The 16,370-nt window shown below is 42.0% G+C and overlaps 1 protein-coding gene across 1 annotated transcript in view; it reads right to left on the bottom strand.

Annotated features, from left to right (window-relative positions):
• Tenm3 (teneurin transmembrane protein 3) overlaps nucleotides 1–16,370 on the bottom strand; it is a 603,629-nt gene that overhangs the window by 118,776 nt on the left and 468,483 nt on the right. Inside the window, exon 6 of the mRNA XM_032919375.1 lies at nucleotides 12,408–12,530. Coding sequence (XP_032775266.1) covers nucleotides 12,408–12,530 — 123 coding nt within the window. The remainder of the gene's footprint in view (nucleotides 1–12,407; nucleotides 12,531–16,370) is intronic.

Below are 16,370 nucleotides of genomic sequence, written 5' to 3'. Positions count from 1 at the left end.
AGTTCGAGGTCAGCTTGGTCTACACAGTGAGTTCCAGGACAGCCAAGGCTACACAGAGAAACCTGTCTCGAGAATGCGGTCCAGACGAATCGCAAGGAAAAGAGTCACTGTTAGGGAATTGACTTCTAGAACTTCAACGACCTCCCTGTGTATAACTTCCTACAGAGGATGTCTCACATTCCTAACACCTTGCACACTCTGTTATATTGTGGTATAAATCTCCCCTATGTTGAACAAAGGCAAAATTCAGTTATTTTGTTTCATCTTTGCTCAAGACACAATGAAGCCAAGGGAAGTCTGGCTGGCTCTCTTCTAGGTTCCTCCGTCAAGGGAAAAGTGAGATTTGAAATCGAGCGCTGGGGGCTACTGGCATTTTTTGACATTAGATACACCAACAAGGGAGGGTGCTAATTCTCAGTCACTATCCAAGAATGCTTTTTGGCTTCAGACTGACACACAGTAAAGCAACGAATATAAAACACAAGCCATGTTTTATTTGTCCAATTGTCAAGCTTGTGTAAAGTTCCGTCTCTACACAGAGCAGGAATCAGAATATAGAGGCTATGACAAAACCCAGATTTAACTATTTGAACTGAAAAAAAACCCACATCTTTTTTTTTCTGACAGAGTAAATTTGATTTTAATGAATACCAGCTCTGTCAGTTAAATTATAGAGTAGATATTCCCCATGAATTAAATGAGCTAATGAAATGGATATGTTTAAAGCACATAACGAGGTGAAAGCATTCAAAAATATAACAAAGGTGAATTAAAGTAGACAACAGTTCACTTTCTCACTGCATTGTAAGTATACCAGATTAAGCAAATGTGGTCCAGCAAAAAGTGCAGACCCAATTAAGACTATTTTGCTGAGCCTTGGTAAAGCCTTTGCTGGAGTGGTATGCAGTATTAGAAAGGAATTGATGCTAAAAACTGTGTAACAAATCTTTTACCAAGAAGGGCGCTGTCCATTTGCTTTCAGGGAGACTAAGTCAAATGTGATGGAAGTTTCAGAGTGTGAGGCCTTCACTTCCGGTAAGCATATCATACCATGCTTGCTGCCATACAACAGCAGCAACAGCAGCGGCAGCAACAGCAGCGGCAACAGCAACAGCAACAACAGCAACAACAACAACAGCAGCAGCAGCAACAATAGCAACAGCAACAACAGCAACAACAACAGCAGCAATGGCAACAACAACAGCAGCAGCAGCAACAAAACAATTCCAAAAGAATCAAACAACTTCACACTATAAGTCTCCCTCACCCCATTCTCAGCCCTTGATTATTGTAGGAAGATCGAGTGTTTGTATAAGAAAGAAAGAAAGTAATAGAATCAATCAGAATTTTGCTTTATTCGTCACTGTTCGCATATGAATATGTAGGCTACTCAAACAGTCCTGTCATTTAACTCTGTTGCTTCCGATAACCATTCCTTTTATGTTAACCACCCGAACAGGTAGCATATTTATAAAGTAACTAGGTCGTATTTAGCTGAATGTGTTCAAGTAATAACTGTAACTACAACCTCATATAAAGAAAAAGATTTAACCCATCACAAGATCTTGGGAAATTAAACATAAGTGAAATGTATGTACTTTTTTTTTTTTTTTTTGGCCTAAGCTGCTCCTTTGAATATCAGGGTGAGTTTTAGGTTTATAAAGGGCCTGTGTAAACCCATCCTGTTGCTGTTCAAGTCATGGTACCTCTTTAATTTGTCCAAGGCAAGTATGTTACTACTTCTGGTAGTGTTTTTCAAATGTTCTTTTTAAATTGTAAACATCCTGGGAAGTCAGCAAGTGACAGGCACTATGTGATAAACTTGTAAATACTTGCACACAGCCCTCCTCTGAAGCGCTTGAGTTTCTTAGAGAAAAGCTTGGACACAGAACTCCTTTATCTCATCCTGAATTCCAGAGAACTCTGACTTCAGAGGAAATAAAAGGAAGGCCAGTCTTAGGGCACTCTTGTGTTCCTCACGAAGATCGTGAACCAATCCCTAGGGCATGAACTTGGGAATCATAGGAAATACAAGGTTGTGTGCACAGGAAATACAAAGTTGTGTGCATAGGCAATACAAAATTGTATGCACGGGAAATACAAGGTTGTATGAACAGGCAATAAGGGGTTGTGTGCACAGGAAATACAAGATTGGGTGCATGGGAAATACAAGGTTGTTTCTACGAGGAAAAGAAGGGAAAACGGAGGACACACAGGGCCAAAACAGAGTACCTTGGAGTTACATAAACTCAAATCTCATGGGTTACAAATCAAACCAGGGAGAGCCTCAACAGTGAGACTAAGGTGTCCCCAGTGTTCAAACACAACAGGAATCTTGAAGAATTTCTCAATATGTTCAGTTGTGTTTGAATGAGGGAATTGCTGGCTGTCTCTTTACCTGCTAACTGTGAGTTCTTTTATCAGCAGTCTTAATGTCTTTAAATACAATTGTCACTGTGGGAATGCTGAAATAGACCATGTATACAAAGGTATTGCTTCTTAACACACTGTTTTCCCAGCTTCCATGAAAACATCACCAGAGTGGTATATTTAAAGAAAGTCTCTAAAAAGCACTTTGATATCTGAAGACCATCCCATGGATAAGTTTACCAATCATGATGACTCAAAGCATTTAACACCATGTTGGTCACTATGGACTTTGGTATGCCACTGAAAAGTATTTTATGATAGTGAGAAATCATTCAAAGTCACAAAATAGTAAACATTTCCTCACATGTATCGCAAATCTGCCTTCTATAAAGGATGGGAGAAAACTGGACTATAGTTACTAAAGTTAAAAGTAAAGGTGGGAAAGAAAAGTCAAATGTCAAGGTCTAACTACAACTAAGGAGGGCAAATGAAATCCCTTCTGGGTCTCACAGAGGCACTAATGATCAAAAGGATAGGAAGAAAGGTGGGTATCCATATACAATCAATAGCCCACACTTCATTCCATGCTCTAACATGAGGTCCGCTCATATCTAGACTTTGAAGGTCTCTGGGAGAGCACACCTATTTATACAGGACTGCATGCCATGACTTAGCATGTGGATACAGAGTATTATCACATTACCATCCATATAGAATAAAACAGAGCTGCTTGGCACTACTTTAATAGAGAAAATCAATACAGCTTGTAATTAAGAAATATTATACATCACAACAACACGAATACTATAAACGATATTGAATAAAGCTCAATGCTGTTGTAGCTCAGTTAGTCTCATCTGCTCAATGCGTAGGCAGTCAGTAACCTGCTACAAAATGCAGTTCTCTGAAGTCGTCTCATACATGAGGAAACTGCTACACCATGGGCACTCACATACATTTTAAGTGCATCTGTAATTTAAACAAGAGAACCACACATGTGTGTATTTACACACACAGGCTTCGGACTCCTACTCTAGAGGAGAGGCTTGTGTTTGCTTATTTGTTCTGTACTGGAGGAGCGGCTTGCCATGCTAACAATGTGGTGATTTATCATTGCCAACCTGCTGGGGGTTATATTTTCCTGTGAGACACGCCTGGTATATCTGTTGAGGACGTTTCCAGAAAGGATTAATAGAGGGAAGACCACCCTCAAAGGGGGGGGACTGGATGGAATCAAAGGAGCCAATGGAGAAAGCAGGAAGTCCAGTGACAAACCCTACAAGCAGAAGCGACATGGATCTTCTGACCTCACCCGTATCTATGTCAGATATTCTGATGGAGGGTGGCTCACACACTGACCAGCATCTATGGCTTTTCACTCAGTCCTGAATTATCTTAAATTTGCTTACACAAAATGTCAGTGTTTGTCTCATTGCCTCTAACAGAGATTCCGATAAAAAGTGGAGTCTTCCGTGGGTCATCTCTTTTCCATATCACGATTTCTAATTCAGCATGATTCCTGATTCTTTGCTTGGTTTCTGTCTTGCCTAACAATCCTGGGCCTTTGGGAATGACTGTCTGTGACAGTCTTAGGTGTGTCCCCTCTCCCCCAAACTGCTATTTCCCTCAATGCCTTGGTTAGTACATACCATATAATATATGCTCAAAAAAAAATCTAAACATACAAGCACTATGCATTTAAAGGAAAAATAAGAATAAGATTCTTTTCATAAATCCAATCCTCTAAGTAACCAAAATATAAATAATTAAGGAATTTCTATTACAGTTTAATAAGATAAGATTGATATTAATGTAAGAATCTATGCTTTAAAAGGATTTTGCTATAAATTATAAATACGTAATTGGATTAAAGAAAATAATGTAAACCAATGATTACTGATATGGGTCATAGATTAATTTCCTACACTATTATCAGATTTAAAGCAAACTAGCACTCCATAAAGAAATGAGAAGTCAGACAAGACAATTTGCTTAAGGGCCAGCAAGTGACAGAACACTTCTCAATTACTTTACCTCACTGATATTTGCATATACTTTAGACAAAATACTGTCCTGGCCCTTTAAATACTTTACATATTATTTTCACTTATTCATTCAACATATACAACTTATGGAGGAGTTTGGCCAGTCACTAGGGAAGAGGGCTATGCTAGGCCAATGACTATGCTAACAATAGCTTTTGAGACTAGCAGGAGAGTAACAACCTTTGCCTTACACTTTTGCGAAGACGGCATCGTTATAGTAAACATGTTTATATTTCTCAACAATGTACTGTATATCACACACCATTTGCAGTACTATTCAAAACTATTTTATCAGAAAAAAATTCACGAGTTACTTCTACTTGACAAGAAAATGTAGACCTAAGGAAACTAGGGATTTAAGTCACCTAAAGTCATGTGGATAGAACCTTGATGACTGAAGGGGGGTCATGTGACTTGCCATTATCTGTGTCTGAAGAACTGGTGAGCAAGAGAAGAGACAACATAACCAGAAGCTGCTGAAGCACAGGTGGAAAGTGACAGAATTCACCAGCTTAGGGAGTTAGAGCTGCCAGGGCTTGCAATTGGGCTCAATAGGAAACAAAAGAAATCAGCATAAGAAATCAGCATGTCACCTGATTCCCTCTGTAAGTCTCAAGTGAGCAACTAGGTGTTATTTCCTATGACAGAAATCCTCAAACAAGAGGCAAACCTGGAAAGAGGATTTGACAATTGTGTTTTCCAAAGATGGCCACAGTTTCCAGCTCACATGCTCCTGTACAGTGTGTGTCTCCCTGTGCACTGGCTGGTTTTGTGTGACCACTTGACACAAGCTGGGGTTATCACAGAGAAAGGAGCCTCCCTTGAGGAAATGCCTCCATGAGACCCAGCTGTAAGGCATTTTCTCAATTAGTGATCAAGGGGGGAGGGCCCAGCCCACTGTGGGTGGTGCCATCCCTGGGCTGGTGGTCCTGGGTTCTATAAGAGAGCAGGCTGAGCAAGCCAGGGGAAGCAAGCCAGTAAGAAACATCCCTCCATGCCTCTGCATCAGCTCCTGCCTCCTGCCCTGTGTGAGTTCCAGTTCTGACTTCCTTTGGTGATGAACAGCAACGTGAAAGTGTAAGCTGAATAAACCCTTTCCTCCCCAACTTGCTTCTTGGTACTGATGTCTGTGCAGGAATAGGAACCCTGACCTACCTGAGGACCCAGCTATACCTCTCTTGGGCTTATACCCAAAAGATGCCCCAACATATAACAAAGACACGTGCTCCACTATGTTCATCGCAGCCTTATTTATAATAGCCAGAAGCTGGAAAGAACCCAGATGCCCTTCAACAGAGGAATGGATACAGAAAATGTGGTACATCTACACAATGGAATATTACTCAGCTATCAAAAACAATGCCTTTATGAAATTCATGGGCAAATGGATGGAACTGGAAAATATCATCCTGAGTGAGGTAACCCAATCACTGAAAAACACACATGGTATGCATTCATTGATAAGTGGCTATTAGCCCAAATGCTTGAATTACCCTAGATGCACAAAGCACATGAAACTCAAGAAGGATGACCAAATGCAAATGCTTCACTCCTTCTTTAAAAGGGGAACAAGAATACCCTTGGCAGGGAATAGGGAGGTAAAGTTTAGAACAGAGGCAGAAGGAACACCCATTCAGAGCCTGTCCCACATGTGGCCCATACACGTCCAGCCACCAAACTAGATAAGATGGATGAAGCAAAGAAGTGCAGGCCGTCAGGAACCGGATGTAGATCTCTCCTGAGAGACACACCCAGAATACAGCAAATACATAGGCGAATGCCAGCAGCAAACCACTGAGCTGAGAACGGGACCCCCGTTGAAGGAATCAGAGAAAGGACTGGAAGAGCTCGAAGGGGCTCGGGACCTCATATGAACAACAATGCCAACCAACCAGAGCTTCCATGGACTAAGCCACTACCCAAAGACTATACATGGACTAACCCTGGGCTCCAACCTCATAGGTAGCAATGAATAGCCTAGTATGAGCACCAGTGGAAGGGGAAGCCCTGGGTCCTGCCAAGACTGAACACCCAGTGAACGTGATTGTTGGGGGTAGGGTGGTAATGGGGGAAGAATGGGGAGGGGAAGCCTATATAGAAGGGGAGGGGGAGGGGTTAGGGGGATGTTGGCCCGGAAACTGGGAAGGGGAATAACAATCAAAATGTAAATAAGAAATACTCAAGTTAATAAAGAAAAAAAATAATAGGGAATTTCTTCAAACCCTTAGAGACAACTAGTGTGATAACAATAGCCTGTTATTTTTCTTTTTTCAGGAATCACTTGGATTACACTGTTCAAAAACTGAAATGGAGGTTATTTATTCTTGATACTAGGGGTCTTTTAGATAGTCTATGGCTGTTTTGGGGAGTATTGTCAGTCCGAGTGGTATGACATCATTTAATACATAAATAAATATGTATATGGCATTTGTCTATAAATACACTTATATGTACGTGTACAGCAATTGTACACAATGCAATTGGACTGTGGCAGAGCCCAGCTCCAATAAGTCCATCTTCAAAACAACTTCTGTACCCAATTCCCAGGAAACATCGCAGAAGAGGGGGTGCAAGCTTAACTCCCCTTATTGTGAAGTTGGGATGACGTCAGTTAAAACGCTTTTGTGGTGGTGAGGATTGAAGCAGGGTCTCAGACAACCTTGGCTAGTATCTGTCACTTGATCAGAGCACTCGACTTCCTGATGTGCTAGATGTCTGACGCTAAGTCCAGAGAAGCCCTGAGCTTCTGTGTGGGTCAATGGGAAGGAGTCCTCTTGGGATATTCTCCCTTAGAAGCAGCTACTGCATTCTGAGGAACCTAAACCAGAGGGGAGGGCTATGTTCAGATGTTCCTTCCTACAGCCACAGCCCAGCCGAGCATACGCCAGTATCCAACATTGCTGCTAGCCAGTTGAGTGAGCCGTCTTAGCCTTCCAGCTTAATGGAGCCTTCAGGCGGCCTCGGACATCTGGAGGCAATTGCATGAGGAGTCCTAGCCAAAAACAGACGAACGGCCTAGGCATCTGACAGAATGGCGAGGGATGAAAAATGCTTTCTCTAAACTGGTGAACTCTGGGGTGTTTTCCTACGCAGTGCTAGAAGGCCAAAGTAGTTGGTGCGCTCAGTTTTTGACACTTGGAATTTGCGAGGCTGAGAAGACGCTCGGGTGGAAAACGTCCCAGAGAAGTACCGACTGGTTTTATATAGTTGATGTCTGGAGCTAAGGCGTGCAGCGTGGGCTGCACTTACTGATGGAGCCCAAGTTACACAGAAGGTAACTAAAGACAAGAGCAGACGAGACCAAGTGTAATTATATTACGGCAGACCAGGGGCCTGAGAAATCGTCGCATTTAGTGACCAGATGAAAGGGGATGCTCTGGATAAACAGATGTTGCCATAAGAATGGAGCAAAGACCTGGCCATTGTGGTACTATACAGGCCATGGCGGTGAGTATTTCAAGTAAGATTTTTAAAAATAAGGAGCAAGCCCAAAGATAAAAAAAAAAGACCTGCAAATCAGAGAACAGTGTAGAAAGGAGACTGTCATAGACATAGGTAAGGCGTGGATTTAGAGTCTACACAGTATGTCCTGGAAACTGCCTTAAAGGAACGAGGAGCATGGTAGCCTGGAGATGGAGAAGGAGGAGGCCAAAGGCTTTTATTTTTCATGAAGTCTAAGAAACAATGGGATGTTCCTATGCTGGCTAGACCATATCAGCATACTGGGGAGAGTTTTAAAAAAGATTTATTTTTGTTATTATTTTCAAATTATGTATGAGAGTCTGTGTGTGCATAAGTTCAGTTGCCCTCAGAGGCCAGAGGCATCGTATCTCCTGGAGCAAGAGTGGTAGCTGGTCGTGAGCGCTGATATGGGTGCTAGGAACGGAACGTGGGAATGCTGAAAGAGCAATACAGGCTCTGAACCCCTGCCACCTCTCCAGCCCCACAGTGAAGAGATTTTAGGATCAAGAAGGTTAAACAAACACCCTTGAATGTTGGGAAAATGGTGGAAGAAGAGATTCACAAACATGCAATGTAGTCTGGTGGTTTATATTGACTGTTAAATTAACGGGGTCTAGAATCACCTAGGAGGCAGATCTCTGGGACTGTCTGCAACTGAGTTTCTAGACTGGGTTAACTGAAGTGGCGGACACCATACCATGGGCTGAGGTCTTGGGTTGAATAAAGAAGGAGAAAGTGAACCAAGCATTCGTTTCTGTCTGCTTCCCATGGATGCGATGCGATCAGCTGCCTCCTGCTGCTCGCACCACACCTGATGGCTGTCCGGTCAAACTGTGAGACAATGTCCCCCTTCTTTAAGTTGCCTTTGTTGGGTATTTTGTTCCAACGATGAGAAATGTAGGTAATACGTGTATGAATAGAGATTTGCTTACAGGAAACCAAGAGCAGGCCTTCTGGAGGTTTCTGTTTTTCTGTTTAGTAGATTGCAAAGTGGGGTTTGAGGTAGAATAGGGCAAAATCACTATTGGGAATCACGGAGGCTAGCACAACGCAAGGAAGATATAGTGTGGGAAGCCAGGCGGCTGAGGTTGGCAAGCCAAGAAGTAAGTGTTATTAGTCCCTCTTTCCATGTGAAGGAATCAAGGCTCGGAAGGTTAACTAAGTGGTTATAAACTAAGCACGTGAGGAGCTCACATCCGAGTCCAGTCCTGTGTAATTCTTTCCAGTACATTAAACTAAATGAGTCTGTTGGTCCGGGGAGTAATTTTAGTTTCTAGAAGGAAGCTATTTGAGATCCAAACTCTAATCTTGCCTCTTGGTCCATTTCTGTTAGTGTCGTGAGAGATCCCACACTTATGCTGTATCATCCCTACCGTTCTCAGCCAAGGAAAAACATTAGGAGTTATGAGTAATGGATAACAGTGTCACCCGGATTCTCCTCTTAGATGTCACCACCTCTGAGGAGCTTTGGTGCAGGACTGAGGGCAAGCAAGAGCCATCCGCACAGCGACTGAACGGGGCTAACGTTCAAGAAACAAAGAAAGCAAAACAGAGCCACAGAAGTGGAGTATTGCATTTCAAAACCTGGAAGTAATTTCCGCATTGTGCTTAGCACAGTTGATTCTAGTGAATTTTGTGAGAGACTTTGAGGCCTTCATTGTGCTTAGCACAGTTGATTCTAGTGAATTTTGTGAGAGACTTTGAGGCCTTCTCCAAGATTGAAAGAGATTATGTGATCTGCTGGTCTGGACGGTTCACAATTCTAAGTTGGTGGGTGACAGACGGGTCATGGATATTGCAAATTTACCATAGAGGCCTTTTTTCTTTTCCTTTTTGTTTTCTTTTCCTTCCTTTCTTTTCTTCCTTCTTTTATTTCTTTTTTTATTACAAGAAGTAGATTATAGGTTCCTCCATTCGTGCAAATACGTCTCCTCCCAGCCCACCGAAGAACTAAATGCCCAGAGTCTCTACTTGAAAACCAGACAGAATTACCTCTTTACAATGTGGGGATTTGGGGTTTTATCTGGGAAATAGTAAAACAGGCAAGTGAACTGTGTAGGTCACATTTTCAACAAAGTCTGCACTAAGACACAGCCTCCTCTCCTACCCTGACCAGAGATTTCTATAAATCCTGTGGCTCTGTAGCCAGGCTGGGAGGTCCGTTCAGTGGTGTTCACAAGTGAATCAGGAATGGGAGGTCTGTGACCGTCACTTTGGGAAAGATTTCTTTATGCAATGATGGAAAAGATACTGTGGGTAAACTTACACACAGTCACTTCGGTGGTATATATTAACAATCTGCTGGGTGAGAGAAGTCATTTTTGAAACTTTAGCTGACCGTAAATGATGACATTATTTTCATAGTAGCATTTATTGGGGGAGTAGAATGAAACAGAATCGAAGGAACTGGAGCGTGTTTCTCCATGGAAAGACAAATATTGAGGAATTTCATTTCTAGATGATGACCACGTGCATGGATGTGCGGGTTTGGTGAACATGTATTCTCTCTGCTACTATCGTCCCCAGGCTTAGTAACTGCATTCAGAGATCTCTTAGGCAGCCACACTATCAAGAGACTGTAATCCTACTGTGTGCTTCAAACGTTCTGGAGCTGAGAGGATCTCAGTCTATTCTATGGTTCTTCTAAACTTCCTTGCAAGTCTGAGTGACAAGTCGCTTTGCCCAATGTACCAAAGTAAATAGGTGGAGTAACTTGGATTAGAACGTGTGCTTATGTGCACCGAGACACGCTCATGAGAGTTAATACTCCTGCGGCTCTGACTGAGCCCGGAGTGAGTATCTCTGCACCAGCAGCTGTCTCAGGGTCCCTCATTTTGAGCTCAGTGACGCTAGTTGGCTACAATGTTTTCATTTTAACGACAACAGGTTTGGAACAAGCATGGAAGTCCTTAGAACTATGATTTGCCACTTGTAGAAATAATCCCTGGTGTAACTCATAAGTTCTATTTGACTAGTTCCGTGCTGATCATCCACTTAAAAAGGTAGCCTCAATTTCAGGCAACACAAATAGATCTTAATTCCCGTGTAGTTTCCTGATCTGTTTACACATGGTGCCAATGTATGAAAATACATAGCAGTCATGCTAATTAAGCATTACTTCGATGAAACGTGCTACTTGCACTTTCAATTAGGAAATATTTCTTCTCTGTCACGATCCCACTCTACAGTGATGCCCTGGGGTGACGTGGCAGATACCAGATTATAGCTCTTTGGATGAAAGGTTCTACATGGGGTAATATTTACTACTATTGTGAAAAATCTAAGGTCTAAAACTCCTCAGTCACCTTAAGGTGGAAGAGATGTGGTATAAGCCTTCCTAATGCTGCAGCCCTTTAATACTACAGTTCCCCATGTTATGGTGACCCCCAACCAAAACGTTATCTCTGTTGCTATTTCATACCTGTAATTTTGCTACTGCCATGAATCGGAATGTAAATACCGATATGCAGACAATCTTGGGCAGCCCCTGTAGAAAAGGGTCCCTTGATGCACAAAGGGGTCACGGACCCACGGCTTGAGAACTGCTGTCAGAGAGCAGCACTGTCACGGTAAACGATGAAAGGTTAACAACTGAGAACATGTTCAAATCTTCAGCCCACCAGTAAAAGAGGGCTTCAAAAAGGGGCACCGGCTTTGTTCTCTCCTTGCAAAAGAATTGCGCGTGCGAGATGCAAATCACTGGTGGGAAAGCATAGCTCAAATGCCCCAGGGAGGGAGCAGAGGAGGAAGAGCAAAGGAAATTCCTTAAAGCAGATAATTCATCGCACGACAGACAGAAGACAACGGTGTCTGGGAGGTTGCTTTGAGAAATAACTCATCAACGTTTGTTCTTCAAAGTGGCAGAGGACATCACTGCCAAGGTGTGTACCTGTGCACCCATAAATCACCTGAAACTACGCCCAACACCAATGTATGTATGCACGTGTCCACTTTGAGGGGTTTATATTGGAAAAATGAAATACAGCATTCTCTAGCCACATAAATTCCATTTTTATTCAGAGACCATTGATTGGAAAGTCTCTATGACCTCAAAGTGCAAACTCTAAAAGGTTTGGAGGAAGGGCGACTTGGGGAAAAGGTCAATAAGTTACAATCCTTTAATGTGGTTTATATTTAAAAGCTTTTGTAATAAGATTAGTATGCTACCTCTACTCCGTGCGCAAGTCCAATTAAGAAAACGTAACAGACCCAAGGTACCCTGAGAGGTGACATTCTGAACTGTATTCTAGTTATCTCCCGAAAACAAAACCTGGGACATGCTCAGAAAAAGGGAATGGCAGAAGAGACAAACCATCAGCCACCAAAGGCAGACAATTGTACGAGTACTGTGATACACGTGTTGAACTTTCAAATAAATTAGTAAAGACATTCATGAGCAGATGATATCTACCACCTCCAAACCTCTCTTCTTTCTCACGTACGCTGAATGCAAGCATGGTTAAGGCCAAGTTTATGGAGAGTGACGTTAAAGAGATAAAACAAACCACAGACTCCACGGCTCCCTCTTACCATTGTCGCCAGAAGGTAACGATACAGTGTGTGTTGGCACGGTGTCAGAGTTCACTTTTCCATTCTCGAATGTGTCATTTTCCGTCTGCTGTAAGTGCCAGTTGAGGCCAAATAGATGCATTGCTGGGGGTAAAGCATACAAGCTGTTGAAAGGTCTGCCACTCCACACGCCAAAGGCGAGCGCTTAGCATGTTTATAACAAGACTCACATGTAAAGTTTACATTCCCATCTTATGAAGTAACAGGAATAATTGTGCAATACAGATCATAAACAGAATTCCTCAAACACATGCAATCTACACGGCGTGCCCTGCACAATGACAGCATTTCAATAATGATCGAGTGTCACTCAGTTAATGGGCACCAGGAAGGACTTAAGCACGAGACACTATTTATTCTGACTTGTCTGTGTTCCACATTTTAAGAAAGCCGTGGAATCATCTGCTGCATCATTCACCAACCCTTCTTGAACACGGGTTGGTTAAAGATTTATCACGCTGTTACAATTGCGTCATGGTCTCCAAAGCCATGACTGTCCTCACTGGATTGTGCTGAAAAGCAAAGTCTTGTTTCACAGAGGAACTGGATAGCATATGGGATGATCAGGGTTGACTTAGATGTGTAAAACAAAAGTACAACAATCTTTCTTCCCCTCCCTCCTCCTTCCCTTCCCCCTTCCTTTCTCATCCTCTCTCTCCATAGCTCCGTCTTGGAACTCTCTACATGCAGCAAACAAGTCCTTGAACTCACAGAGATCCACCTGCCTCTGCCTTCTACACGCTGGGATTACAGGTGTGTGCTACACTTTAAATTGAGAAGAATCAATTTTAAATTTATAAACCTGTGATTCAAGCCACCAGCATGCACCTATCAAATAAGTCACGGGAAGTGGGAAGGAAAATAATTTTATAAAATTATAACTCATATACGGCTATTAATTTTTTTTGTTTATCAATTCCTTGTTTAAAATATTTAGAAAAGAGAACTATATGATAGGAATACGAGTGTATACATTTCTTTTCTTTTCTTTTTTTTTTTTTTTTCTGGGGCTGTGGACCGAACCTAGGACCTTGTGCTTCCTAGGTAAGCGCTCTACCACTGAGCCAAATCCCCAACCCGAGTGTATACATTTAATACATATGTTAAATTTTAATATTTTTATTACTTTGTGTAAAATATTCATATGTCACTAGCATTTTGGCCACTAATAATGACTAGATGTTGACTTCCACTATATGGAGATAGGAGAAATGACTTCCCCAGGAAGGGTGTACACTCACAGAGAAACCCAATGACCGCCATGTTAGGGTATGATGAAAGAGAATTTTGTTCTGATATTTTGATCATTATGTACACTGCAATTTACATGTGATCTGGAAAAGGACTGGTGTTTTTTCAGAAAGCATCTTAAAGGTTCTGACTCTGACAGAGAACTGTTATTACATATCCAAGCTGTGTTGTTAAAAAACCAAAACAACAAACAAACAAAAGTAAGTAACACCAGGGCAAAGAGCACCGTCATTGGATGTACTTACACTTAGGTTCAGTCCTTAGTCTAGTATCTAATCTTTGGAAAATCAATGATCCATATCGTGTTGACTGAAAACTGAAGCAGGTCTAGCTTATGTAATGGATATAAAGATTCGACAGAGTATAAGAATTGTAGTCGGGATTCAGCAGGCATTTTTCCTCTATGAGTATTTTATTTCTGTACTCTAGATTTCAGATTACCAATGCATGCAATCTGTTGGCGTTGCCTAACCAGACCATGGTGCCTTTCCCTAAGCATCCGTTCAACTACACAAAGCTGGAAATCCATCTCATCGCTCAACATGGTGGACACGGACATCTGGGAGAAGAAGACTATCTAGACTGCGTTGATGTCTTTAAGTTTAAAGCGTTTTTATTTTAAATTTATGTGTATGTGTGGATCCTCTGGAACGGGAGTTACAGGCTACATGTGCTGTCTGTCCGACACGGGTTTGAGTTAAGTTTAGGACTAATGATACCTTGTATAGGTCAATGGTTATGTTAATTCAATGGAGGAAAACGAGCAGTACGTCCAGCTTCTGAAAAATTCAAATCTAAGACAATATTCTGTAAGTAAGATGGTAGTTTTTGAAAAAGTAAATATAAAATAAACCTTGAATGAGTAAATATGAAAGATATGCAGGTTATCAATTAATAAACGACTCCTTCAGTAGAATGTAGGAAAAGCATCTGACTGAAATCTATTATTATTATTATTATTATTATTATTATTATTATACATGATAGGTGGGATGTTAGCAATTTCAGGATGTTGTCCTGTTAATAAGCTCTGCCATAAATGCACAATGTTAGTAAGAAATATAACTAACATGAGTGCCGTCTATGCTGTATATCTGTTATAAATGCATAAATGCAGACTCCTTGTTTAAAGTCTGGTCTTCCAGAGATGCTGTTTAAAGTCTGATTTTCACGGATTAAGTTATAGGCTTTAGAATTCTTGAATTTATAAGTCGTCATCTTACAAGGGGGTTATATCTTCATATGTCATTTCGCATTAAATTACATAGTGTGTGAGCAGCAAAATGTCAGGAGCTTTCTAAACATTTATCGCTTCACACACTCTTCAAGGTTTTACATACTTCAGCAAGTTCTGAAGAAAATAATGGGAACTGGGTCTGCAGACGGCAAAGGGTTGACAGGTGTACTCTACCACATCAACAATCAATTCAGACCGTCTCCGGCTTCCAATGGCTTGCTTTTGGGGTTTTCAACTTTACAAGGGTACAAAAGCTACACACCTCCGTTGGACAACACAGCTCGGATTTGGGTCTCTTCTTGGTCCAGCAATATGGAGTGAGCTTCGTTTTCACAACACGTGGCAGGGTCACTGGGGTACAGATTGTTGGTACTCATGGATCACAATTCGGGAGCAGACTCTCCAGTACTCTTGATGCTAACCCGGGGCAGGAGGTTTGGTAGGAACCACACACTGAGTGCGTTTCGTTGTCTGATGTTTTCAAGTCCCCCGGGGGTTTATTGGGATAAAACTCATTACCTGTATTCCACAGGGACCAACTTTACACACACACACACACACACACACACACACACACACACACACACACACACACACACACAAACTCATATGCACGTACAATGCATGCCTGCACAAGCACATGCACACATGCACGCACGCACACATGCACTCAATCATTACAACAATTACAGCACCACAACCGATGTCACATCTGGCTCACTGAAAACAGAAGGCAATGGGTTGTTAGATCTTAGGATATTACCTACATTAAAACTGCCATTGTTTGGAGTGAGCTCTGAGGTTTGTGTGTACCTCAAGTTACACACGTATCCATATGTAGGGTTAACGGGAAAGAAGAGAGGGGCAGGCAACAAACTCGGTCAAAATTGTCCCACAAATTACTAAACAGTGGTGTAATAAAACTACACGGATATGTTGGCAGACAAACAGAGGGAAAATTAGCCTAATTAAATACATCTGCAAATAAAAATGAGTTCAATCCTGAACTGGAAAACAGATTTGAAGCCATGGGAAAGTATTTGCCGCATTCTTCATGGTCACCATGAGCTGGCTTTCCAAACCTTCCTTGAGAGTGCCATTATGTTCAAGACTACAGCTACATTCTGTCAGAGCCTAAGTGACAACTAGAATAACGGTGCACACGGAGGTGGCTGCAGAACAGAATGGAAGTGACTCCGTCACGGGGAGAACAGTGGGACGGGTTCTGTGCACTGCGAATCCCAGGTGTCTGGAAGGAAACGCTATGTTCAAGCAACTTCCGGCACTGTGTCAGTGACTGTCGGTCCTCAGCCTCCCAGACTGCTCTGCGGTTTGAAACTCTGATTTGTCTTGGTAAGGGGTCGGGGAAACCTTCTGCCTGTGTGAACTTCTGGTAAGATTGGAAAGGTTTCAACTTAGTGAAAACGGTATAGTGA

Source organism: Rattus rattus, chromosome 13 (assembly GCF_011064425.1).
Source record: "Rattus rattus isolate New Zealand chromosome 13, Rrattus_CSIRO_v1, whole genome shotgun sequence".
NCBI lineage: Eukaryota > Metazoa > Chordata > Mammalia > Rodentia > Muridae > Rattus > Rattus rattus.
This window is presented reverse-complemented; position numbering and strand designations above follow the sequence as displayed.